Source organism: Amphibalanus amphitrite, unplaced genomic scaffold (assembly GCF_019059575.1).
Source record: "Amphibalanus amphitrite isolate SeventyFive unplaced genomic scaffold, NRLGWU_Aamphi_draft 000104F_arrow, whole genome shotgun sequence".
Classification (NCBI taxonomy): Eukaryota; Metazoa; Arthropoda; class Thecostraca; order Balanomorpha; family Balanidae; genus Amphibalanus; species Amphibalanus amphitrite.
The window spans coordinates 810936-823164 of NW_024881599.1; the positions used below are offsets into that span (position 1 = coordinate 810936).

The 12229-nt window shown below is 47.6% G+C and overlaps 1 protein-coding gene across 1 annotated transcript; it reads right to left on the reverse strand.

Annotated features, from left to right (window-relative positions):
• Window positions 1-4900: 4900 nt before the first annotated feature.
• LOC122380689 lies at window positions 4901-7495 on the reverse strand. The gene is made up of 2 exons (XM_043364068.1): window positions 5436-7495; window positions 4901-4968 (listed from the first exon to the last, which is right to left on the reverse strand). The coding sequence occupies exon 1, from the start codon at window positions 7348-7350 to the stop codon at window positions 6118-6120; it is 1233 nt and encodes a 410-aa protein (XP_043220003.1). The 5' UTR covers window positions 7351-7495; the 3' UTR covers window positions 4901-4968; window positions 5436-6117.
• Between the last annotated feature and the right edge of the window lie 4734 nt (window positions 7496-12229).

Genomic DNA, 12229 nt, shown 5'->3' on the forward strand with positions numbered 1-12229 from the left:
AAAACAGGCCATTTAAAGGGATCCTCCCACCTTCAAAAAAGTTAATGAATTGGCATGAAAGTGATGTCGCTCGGTTCAGAAAGAGCAAAAACGAATATCTACCAAATTTCACCGAAAAATATTCACCGGTTTTCAAGATAATAGACTTTTAATTTTGATTACTTTTTTGGGATCTCCGCTGTTTCTAGCGACTTCATTTTGGAAGTGCGGCGTTTGCGGCAGATGTTGCGCGCAAAATAGCATATACCACCACTGCTTCACAAAGATGTTAGTATATAAGGTTTTAAAATCGTTAGATCACCGCTGACGTCACAAATTCTAAGGGGGCATCCCAATGCATTAGCCCCTTAGAATCCGAAAACTGCAAGTTTGAGATTCCATATATCCGAATTAAAGCATTTTTCGATGTTGTGAGTGCCCAAACCGGTATTTGCAGGCCATGGCCACCAATTTCGCTATCTCAACTCAAAACTAATATTAAGGTGGGATGGTCACTTTAACATGTAAACCCCATGGGCTGGTAGGAAATGTACGCCGTGGAGCAGCAGTGCTACCAACTAACTTCGGCGGGGGTCGAGCGCCGATGCCGCTGTCGCTCTGCTGCAGCCATAGGTGTAGCAACGTATCTCTTCGGTGAAGGATACCTTTCACCAAAGTTTTAGATTGGTGAAGGATCCTTCACCAATCTTGAGCAATGCATGTGAGGGTCTTCACCAATGCTTAGAACGACTGGGCTCGACGGTTGATCTAATGTTTGAAAAAGGAATAGCAATGCCAAATGGGATGAACAAAAAGGCTAAGACGGCAACAGGCACCCAATTATCCCGTCCTTTCAGTTATAAAGCGTTATGCACATCTTCACAATTCACGCCATTCAATAAATGATAGGTGAAGCTGAAAACTATACTGAAGTTGGTAAACGTGTAAATGTATCTCAGTAAATGCCGTGAATATCAAAATAAATTGGCTTGTTCCTACTTGTGGAAAATTTGTAGGGCTTTGGTCACGAAAAAAGAGCAATGGAGCATAACTTTAGGGTGCTTTAGGCATAAGAGCACCCTTGTGTAGCATCTAGGTCCCTCAATGGTCCAAAAAGCGGCCCCGTTTACATGACCGGTTTACGTCAATCGCAAAGGAGTTCATGTTCGTAAAATATGATTAATGCTGGTCTCTCAAGTATCATACATCAAGGATGAAGCATTTCATTTTCATTGGCTCCGGCCCTCGGGCTCAGGCATATTTACGTCTGGACAACGAGTTGCGGGGAAAAGTGCTGATTTTGTTGCAGTTTTAGGAGCCGGTGATTAGGCTTGATTTGTGGGTTACTTTTTCGTTCCGATTCATGTATTTCATAGTGTTTGGTTTTTGAATATTTTAGTTCTTTCAGATAAATATTACTTGCCTTACAACTTTTGTAAAAACGTTTCATTTTTTTATAAGCCGACCTTCAGAGTCCTAATAATACATCAGCACTACAATCATTGTGAACAAACAAATGGAGCACCACTTGGCTCTGTTCCAAGGCGCTTTTTAAGTTTATCTGGCGGTTTCCGTACTCTTGTACGTCGTTTTGTGGGATGTTTTGAATCCCTTGAGATTGACTTATATCATATTTAAGAAGCATGTGACTGAATACAATCCGAAGTATCCAGGAGGCTGACAGAGGTCCTGACTCCTGAGCAATATCAATATCAAGTTGAACTTGAAGTTATGAAATTTTGGTTGATAAACGCAAGTTAAACGGGCTCATATATCAGCAAGAAAAAGTAAAATTAAAAGAGCTTATTGGCTGGAAACAAGCTATAATATTGCAGATCTTGGAGCAATACCGAAGAGCGCGCTGAGCAGGATCATGCCTGAAAATGTTGACTGATGAGCGCACTGCGCATATTGATGTATTGGTATGAATATTGAATGATAACTTATCATATTTAAGAAGCATGTGGCTGAATACAATCCGAATTATCCAGGAGGCTGACAGAGGTCCTGACTCCTGAGCAATATCAATATCAAGTTGAACTTGAAGTTATGAAATTTTGGTTGATAAACGCAAGTTTAACGGGCTCATATATCAGCAAGAAAAAGTAAAATTAAAAGAGCTTATTGGCTGAAAACAAGCTATAATATTGCAGATCTTGGAGCAATACTGAAGAGCGCGCTGAGCTGACTGATGAGCGCACTGCGCATATTGATGTATTGGTATGAATATTGAATGATAAATTACAACAGCAAGATAAATTAGTGCTATCAAGTTAAAAATCCAGAATGAATGGACTTTGGCAGCTTTACTATGCTTAGATGCTATGCAGATTGTAATGTGCATCAGCTACTCAGTGTCTGGCAAATGAAACATGCGATCATTCCATTGCTACTGGAGGAGAAAGCTTGGATCACTAAATCCCTTTATGTTGATTTTGATGTTAATCATTACTGTATTTCTTGAAAAAAGGATTGTTATAAAATTGTCAATGTGACAATCCATGCAACGATGTGATCATATAATGTGTTCATAGTCATTCGTGATAGTGATTGTTGGTCCAATATACAATGGCAAAGCTCTCAGTCTCAGCGTTTCTTCCTGTGGATGGCCAGCAGTGACTCGGAGCTTAGAAGTATTAGTTTTCTTCACAGGGCTGGGATAAAAAGTACTGAGGGTAATCTTCCACCAAGGAACTCTACTTTGACATGGTAGAAGATGTAGGCACAAGTAGGTAGGTGCTTAGTTCCTATAGTCAGCAGTTGTGTAGGTTTAGTCGGGTTAGCTTAGATTAGGCTATGTTAGTTTTTTTAATTTGCCAAGGGTCCATAAAAATGTGACCTGAGCAATGAGCATACCTGAATAACCTGACAGCTGACCTAACCTCAATCATCACACATATTTGCAGCCTACCCAAGACCTGCATAGCAGTAGCACCCAGTAATAGGTAGGTACTCACCCTAACTCAATTTTACCTGCTAACCTTCAACTTGCCAATAGTTAGCTCACTTTGCCAAGCTGCATCCAGGGAAACAGTCAACTGAGGAACTGGCTCATTGGGTGGCTGGTGTGAGTCTGTGTTTCTTCTCTGAAGCTGCTCTGCACTACTGTATGTCATGTTAGATGCTCAGAAAATGTGGGAAATGATTACTAAGCTACTTAAAAAGTGCTACTACTTAACCCTCGCACGACCAGGCCATTTCTCATAACACGAACGACCAGGGGGGGGGGGTGTTACGACCCCCCCCTGGCGTTTCGAAACGGAAGGCCGTAGAGCTTAGCGGAAAAAACCAACGGATTGCTCTCAACGAGATCTCGCGATTGGTGGTACATTTTTTGGTCCTAGGTCAACATTTGACCTACTTATGACCGGTCAAAGGTCAAATTTTCCGAAAAAATCAAACTTTTTCAACTTTCCGCGGCGATTGCGGCAAAACGGTGGGAGATATCGACTTGAAACCTTCACTATCGTGTTCCTTGATCAATTCTCTATCGTTTGGTATGTATTTCGTTTCCCTAGCTCTAAAAATGGCGCGTTGGGAGCGCCGGAAGTCGGCAAGGTCACAGTCGGCGGCAGAAATTCGAAAAATCAAAATTTAAATTTTTGAAATCTGATTGTATTTTTGGATTTGGGAGGTCCATTTGCTCCCTATAGAAGCTAATATTGCTGCATATTCCCATTGAGGTGACAAGAATTAGCAAAATAGTGGTTCGGGCGCTTTTCAAAAATAGTACCGGACGCTGTTCCTCTTGTGAGGTCATAGCTCCGTGACCTGACCTGACCCGGTCAATTTTCTTGCACCACACGATAGCCAATGCTTGCCCCAACATGCATGGGAAGTTTCATCATGATCCATCAAACAATGTGGGTATCACCGGCAGAAAACCTAGGGATTCGGCGCACACGTTTGGTAACTGTCGGCCGGAGGCTGTACCTCTTATGACGTCATAACTCCGTGACCTGACATGACCCGATCAATTTTTTTTCGGCAAAAGATGCGCAAAGGTTGCCCCAGAGGGTATTGAAAATTTCAGCCCGCTACGACAAGCCGTTTAGCGTGCACTTCGAAAAAACCTCAGGGGGGGGGGGTGATACAACCCCCCCCCCCCCTAGGCGTTCTAGGGTTAATACTGGATTATTTTGTACTAAAACTTAAAGGGCTTTGTTAACGCTCGAGACATGAACAAGTACGATCCTGCAGGGTACAGCTATGAGTTAGGTGCTAGGTGAGCATGTTATGTGAATGTGCTGTTCCCTGTTTGACCATAATAAGTATACAAACAAGCACAGCGTCACAGTTATATTCAATCTCCACATAAACATACAACAAAAACGGCCATATAGCCTCACTCCGAACACACCACAAAGAACTTAAGCCTTTGCAGGCACAAAAATGCTTTGATTTACAGGACAGGTATACAATATAGGTATCCTTCCTCTGTCCTTGGGGATCTTGCTGCGAAGTTGATGTACGATGACTGAACTTCAGGATTGATCAACCTTTTCTTCTTAGCCACTGCTTACATACGAGAAAGACCAAATGCTTGTTTGTAAACTGCCTTGAAAATTTAATGATCCACCTTCAATTCTGACATGAAGGCACAAATAAAATAGTTCCCTCTCCTTTTGGAATACACAAAGCAAAATATTTAATAACTTCTAGTGGATGGACAAGAGCAATTAGCATAGCTTCCCCTCAAGTTAACTTCTGGCACTGATGAATTACACTGACGCTTTTTTTTTTTTTTTTTTTTAGTGGCCCTAACTTACGTTACCGGCCTCGCGAGGAGGGCGGCGACCTAACTATGCCGCGCAAAAGAAACCGGCCGTCCTAACTAAGACCGGTGGCCACTTTACTGCAAGACAACATGGGAAAACCCATATCCATGTACTATGCCATGAATATGGGTGTGACCTCTGAAGCCCTGCATGCTCGGTTGACTCGCCAACACAGCTGTTGTTCCGCTCTCAGTCTGTATTTAGCGGTTTCCTGAGAAAACAAAACACAATAAGCAGGGCACATAACTTCTAAACACATGTGTAGGCGATACAACTCGCCGGCAGTACATATCTAACGGGGGAGGGGGCGACGAATCGTGAGGCCCAACAGAAAACTATGTACGAGTGCTCATTGGCATCACAAACAAGTCGTTCATTGGAGTCACAACAACTCGGACAAAACGAAAACAATACAGCCATCAATGAACAATTGTAACAATTGTAAACAATCGGTCAGTCGCTATCGCCGCCGATCATAGCTGCGGCAGATTTGACGCAGTCCCACACGCAGCAATCCAACTGCCATCTAGCGACTGAGACAGACAACATGTCTAGATGTCGCCACCGAACGCTCAACAACGAGTTTAATGGCATAAAAGGCACCTTAATATAACGAAGATATTACCCACAGGTTTACCCATTATGTGACTATAAAGTACAAATTAACTTCGAACTCACCAACGAGTACCACTTCCTGGCTTGAGAGGTCCTGACCACCTTCGACGTAACGGGGCAGCCACCCGCGCAGAACGGCCTCCCAGTCCGGCTCTTCAGTCCGGCACTGCAACCTGCTCCGGCGCCTCGGAGGCGCTGCAATTCAGCACGACCAACAACAAAGAAGTGCGCCCACCGCAGACCCAGACTCCAGCGCTGCAGCGGGAGCCCGCACCGCCGAGACGCGCCGGCAGCTCTGACCCAACCCCGGCCCAGCTCCGCCCCGGGCCAGACTGCCAGGGGCGAGCTCAGGGGCGAACTTGAAAGCGGCCAGCTGCACCCTCTCGTCCACAGCACCACCCCTTCACGGACCAGACAGGCGAGACCGCCTCTGCCGGGGCCACGAGCCGGCGCCACTCAGCCAATGCGGGCGGTCTCCCAGCAGACGCCAGGGGCGTGTATATAATTCCAGCGAGCGGCGGGGGCAGCTATCGGGACGAAACCAGATTACCATAACCACCACCCGCCGCGGTCACACCCTCCCCTTTGAACCTTTCCAGGTTCAAGAAACGATAGCTGCAGCGATGAACCGATTGTAGCAGCACTTAACTTAACTTATAACTAACTTAACTAGCTTAACATACTTGTTCTCAGTTGCATTTACTCAGATGCTTCAACAAGGAGAATGAGCTTTGATATGGGACGTTTAAACAGCTTGCCTCTCGACATGATCTCTGCGCTTCGGGTGAGTCCATCCCCACTGAGCTTGGGTTGAATGACTCTTCCCAGGGGCTGGCTCATGAACCTGGTGAAGCATGGCATTTATATCGCCCATGAAGGCCACCTCTTCCTGACGAAAACGAACGAGAACGTCAATAAGCGGTGTGCAAAGCGACGGACCCTGATAAACCTTGTCATTCAGCGAGACGCCTCTGAACGAGCTTGAGCAGTCGAAAACCACACGAAGTTTTTCTTTCTTTCCAAACACCCCGTGATGAGGTAGGTAATTCACCAGTCCGTCAGCTCTGTCCAGTTCTTCTTCAGGCACCCTTTCTGCATAGTCCTTCCCTGCCATGTCCTCAATCACTTCACGATACTGGTCAGCGAAGCCTTCGTTTTGAAGCCCTTTTTTGAGTCCCTGTAGCCTCCTCAAGCATGCTTCCCGGTTGTCCGGCAAGACTGTGTCCCCACTCTTCAGAGGTATAGGTAGCTCGTAGCGTCCACTGTCCATCCTAGCTTCCTTCTCAACCTTCTTCATCCATCTGTGGTCCTCCACGGACCATCCCCGTTCTTCCGATGCGGGGTTCGCTTCTGACTGGGGTCCTTGAACCTCAACTTTGATTCGATTCGCTGTAGCCCTGATTTCCGTCCATTTGTGATGACGTACCGGACCGTTCACCACCCAACCAAGTCGCGTCCTGACGGCATACGGACCGTTATCTCTGCTGTGAATGAAGTCGATCGGTTCGAGTGCTTCCGGTACATTCACTCCCACCAATATTCCAATGTCTGCGTCGATCATGTCCGGGACGACTGCTTGAAGATGCGGCCACCTTTGGAGGTCTTCAGCTGAGCAGATCTCCTCTCGGGACGCAGGGATCTTATCCATAGCGAACACTGTCGGCAGCATGATCTGCTCGTTTTCACTCAGGTCTGATATCCTGAGACCCTGCACGGCTGAGGCCCATACAACTAGCGGGTCCTTAGACATGGTGGAGACCGACAACTTAGTCTTGTTCGTGGCATTAACATTCAGCTTGCAGAGGAGGTCATACGTACAGAATGTCGAGCTACTACCCGTGTCCATAAACATGTATGTCTCCACTTGAGGACCATCACGGTATTGAACCTTCACGGGGATCATTGGCATCTTCATAGAACGATCACTGGATGAGATCGCATTGACTGACACGGCCGGTTGAGTTGGTTCCGTCTTCATCTGAGCCTCCTGACGACCGTGCTGCTGATTCTCCGCTCCTACGGCTCTGAACACATGCAGCACCGATGGGTGCCTCCCACTGCACACAGAACAGTTCAGGCGACGCGGACAGAAACGGGAGAAATGGCCAGACTTGAGGCACCCAAAACAGAGACGATTCCCACGCACGAATTCCTGTCTAGCGGCAAGAGGGTGGTTAGAGAAGGCCTGGCATCTATCTAGAGCGTGCTCCTCACTGCAGAAAGGGCAAACCTCCTTCTCCTCTGGGGACGTCCTGCTGCATTTGACACGCTGTACGTCACTTCGTCTTGCTGTCTTCTTGAGTACGTGTCTTCCGAATTCTGAATGTGATGCAACTCTTGCCTCGGTTTCCAGGAACTCGACGAAGTCCGAGAATGCGATCTTCTTCCCTCGCTCGCTGACCTCATCCGCCTCTCTTCTCCATCTGTCCTGAAGGTGGAACGGCAGCTTCTCCACCAGCATACGAAGAGTTTTGTGATGGTCCAATTCACTTCGATCCTTAAGTGCTCTGACTGCATTGAAACAGCTTCGAGCATACAGAGCCATTTCGTCAAGTCCTTCCACATCATCAGCGCTGATAGTCGGCCAGTCCAGCAGCTTCTCAGTGTATGCTGTAGCCACCTTTGAAGGGTCGCCGTACCGCTTTTTTAGCAACCTTCTGGCCTCTACATATCCTTCTTCGGCTTCCATGTGGAAACAGGCTTGGACTATCTGTCTTGGCCGACCAGAGGTAAATTGCTCCAGGAAGTGAAGTTTCTCCTCGCTGTCAAGCGACCTGTTGCCTATTTTCGAATCGAAGGCTCTGATGAAAGAATGGTATTTTGTGATGTCACCGCTAAACTTGGGAATTTCCGATCTTGGAAGCAGATTCCTTCTGCTACTCTCCAACATTGCCTCCGCCATGTTCAACTGACTGCTGTTATCTGCGAGTCTTTCTGTAGCAACAGGAGGAGCATGCAGCTGGGCTTGAATGCTACTCTGTTGATGTTCCTGGGATGCTTCAAAGTCCTTCAACACGTCTTCTCTGGCCTGGGATTCGGCCAGCTCCATCATCAATTCCATCTCTTCCTTCTTGCGTTGCACCCTTAAGACTTCTTCTTCCAACTGATGCTTTTGTTGCAGCATCTTCATTTTAGCTTGTAGGCCGGCCCGTCTGGCAGATTCCAGTGCCCTTGCTGAGGCTGTAGACATCTGTGATTGACCACTTTTTACAGATCCACACATCTGCCCAGACAGAGGTATGCCGTGCTTGATGCTTGATGCACAGGCACCCATTGGTAGGTCCTCTTCTTCATCTGGACGAACTTCTTCCTCGATTTCTTGCTGCAGCTCCTGCTTGTCTTGAAGACTGCCTTTCTCTTCATGTTGCCCCTCCAGTTTGTCCCTTTCTTCACCTTGCATGGCTCGCTCGAGTCTTTCGATGAGAACTGATCTGGTACCAGCCGAGTCTATTCCTCTTTTCCTCAACTCATCCTTCAGCTCCACAACCAGCATCTTCTTCATGATGGCTGATGCTAAGCCGGCTTCAGGATTGAACCAAACTATCCCTACAACAATAAAAACAAAGAGGACTAAAAGAGCATTCTGAATCTTGCAGATCTTCTGGATAGTGCGCCAAGATATCAATACGAACAAGCATATCAGATCCAGATCCAAGTAGCTGCAAACATGGAATAAGCCAGAGGCCCAGGTACCACGTAAATACTGGTCTATAATAATGCGGTCAACTGTCTTCTGGACTGATCCTATCCGAGGTTCTTCAGGAGTAAGGGACTGGTGATCTTCAGGACTGAATCACTTACTTGGGTAATATCCGAGCTCAATCAGCCAACCTAAGGTAATGTTCAAAAATAACTGCCCATGAAGCAGCCAAGAACACTATCAAAGCATGTGTTGGTACATCAACCAATAAAGACGCAGTGGGTTACACACAAGCATGGCGTAATAAACAACTGCCCCACTAAACATCACACATCAATGCAATTCAAATCACTGCTCAGTGCTCTGGACGGCAGAGTTCAACTTCAAACACGGATCTCATTCGAGCAGCTAACTGAGTCTTTAGTCAATCTTAGAATCAAGTCTTTCACTGACACTCTCACCACATGTCCAGGTGCTGCAGACCTCCCAGCATATGATGTAGCCAATGGTGATGGAGGTACTTGCAGTCCAGTCGACCCTCGGTACTGCAGGGGCTGCTCCTCTGACTAACAGGTTCGTTGGAAACTGTGACCTCTGAAGCCCTGCATGCTCGGTTGACTCGCCAACACAGCTGTTGTTCCGCTCTCAGTCTGTATTTAGCGGTTTCCTGAGAAAACAAAACACAATAAGCAGGGCACATAACTTCTAAACACATGTGTAGGCGATACAACTCGCCGGCAGTACATATCTAACGGGGGAGGGGGCGACGAATCGTGAGGCCCAACAGAAAACTATGTACGAGTGCTCATTGGCATCACAAACAAGTCGTTCATTGGAGTCACAACAACTCGGACAAAACGAAAACAATACAGCCATCAATGAACAATTGTAACAATTGTAAACAATCGGTCAGTCGCTATCGCCGCCGATCATAGCTGCGGCAGATTTGACGCAGTCCCACACGCAGCAATCCAACTGCCATCTAGCGACTGAGACAGACAACATGTCTAGATGTCGCCACCGAACGCTCAACAACGAGTTTAATGGCATAAAAGGCACCTTAATATAACGAAGATATTACCCACAGGTTTACCCATTATGTGACTATAAAGTACAAATTAACTTCGAACTCACCAACGAGTACCACTTCCTGGCTTGAGAGGTCCTGACCACCTTCGACGTAACGGGGCAGCCACCCGCGCAGAACGGCCTCCCAGTCCGGCTCTTCAGTCCGGCACTGCAACCTGCTCCGGCGCCTCGGAGGCGCTGCAATTCAGCACGACCAACAACAAAGAAGTGCGCCCACCGCAGACCCAGACTCCAGCGCTGCAGCGGGAGCCCGCACCGCCGAGACGCGCCGGCAGCTCTGACCCAACCCCGGCCCAGCTCCGCCCCGGGCCAGACTGCCAGGGGCGAGCTCAGGGGCGAACTTGAAAGCGGCCAGCTGCACCCTCTCGTCCACAGCACCACCCCTTCACGGACCAGACAGGCGAGACCGCCTCTGCCGGGGCCACGAGCCGGCGCCACTCAGCCAATGCGGGCGGTCTCCCAGCAGACGCCAGGGGCGTGTATATAATTCCAGCGAGCGGCGGGGGCAGCTATCGGGACGAAACCAGATTACCATAACCACCACCCGCCGCGGTCACAATGGGGAAAAACCCATGAATTTACGTTAAGACACATAAATGACAGCGAGACTTACCGTTAAATTGATGTTTGTGAGGGGAGGGAAGGAGGAAGTTTGTGAATGGTAGGGTTACGATGTTACGATGAAAGTTGGATGATAGGAATGGTTTGAAGAGTGGGGGATATGTCGCTGCCGCTGTTGAAGGCCGATTGCTGTACCCGGGCCTGTGGTCGCCCAAACCCGGCCGCAGCCGCTGTTCAGCGGCCGGGTCCGTGACTGAAGAATCCTTGGCCGCTGCTCGTCGTTGTGCAGTGGGTGAAGGGACAGTCCCAGAGTATGTGAACAGTCAGTCCCTTGCGATGATAGCGAGAAGGATGAAAAAACGCTTTTCGCATTCGTTCGGCGACTATATAGTCCTTGTAATGCGGTATGCCTAAGGTCAAGTAATGGTGCATACTTTACAGTTTGTCGGAATAAGGTGAGTTTAAGACAAAATCAAGTACTAGATCAGTTAGTGCTGGATCATCTCCGAGAAGAGTCGGAAGATCGTTTCTGAGGCGATATTTTGTAAGGTGGTTGTTGATATGTTTTCGTTCGTTGCGGAGAGCTGTGCATCTGATTAGAATGTGTTCAACCGTAATGCGTGTGTTGCATGTTTGGCATATTGGTGGGTCCGTCCTTTCGAAAAGATGACAGTGGGTGAAACGAGTATGTCCGCATCGTAGCCTTGCCAGTGTTACCTCGCGAATCCTATTTGGCTGGTTGCATGTTGTCCAGGATGTAAGATTTTGCTTGATCGCATATAAATGAGGAGAGTGGGTTTGATTCCATTTGTTTTGTAGGTAAGTATTAAATTTTGTTCGGAGTTTGTGGCAGACGTCCCCGATCGAGAGAGGCACCCCACTAGGGTCTGCTCTCATTGCCGCTTTTCGCTTCATATTTTGTAACAAACGCGCTAAAACTGCAATATAACAGCACCATATGCTTTTTGACAAAATGCAGAAGTAGAAAATTTTTAGCCCTGTTGGCATTCATTCTTGGTGGAAACGTAATGACAAAATATTTTGTAGTAACTATTAAATTCCGGCCGAAAACAGTGCACGGTTTAAGAAAGAATCATTCCAATGACGGTCCATTCTTGCGGTCCTGAAATCGCCACTATTTCCGGCCTCTCCAACGCAACTCGTTGTCCAGACGTAAATATGCCGGGCTCAGACCACTGGGTGAGTGCAAGGCCGTATAAGAGAGGTAGAATCATCCCGTGATTTCCAATGGACCGGTCGCTAAGCATTAGCGTGACGTCACTGGTGGAGACCGGACGGCGCCCGGCTCCAAGCTTTACGTCGGGTACATTTGGCACTGTATAGTTGTTATTACTGAACGTAACGACAACTAATGACTCTTGATAACTTTTTACTCACCTAAAGCTGATTTCCTTGCCGGTACATTGCCGACCCGAGCCCCAGGGTTGACAATCATGGGATGTGGGTCGGATGGGCGACCTCGCGACGGGAGAAGGAACGATTGCAATTGTTGTGTCCCGCACCGCCGATTGCATTCTCTATCTGCACCGGGGGGGGGGGGGAGCAA

Coding starts and splice junctions, on each gene's coding strand:
- LOC122380689 (XM_043364068.1), bottom strand. CDS start 7,350: ATGAAGACGGAACCAACTCAACCGGCCGTGTCAGTCAATGCGATCTCA.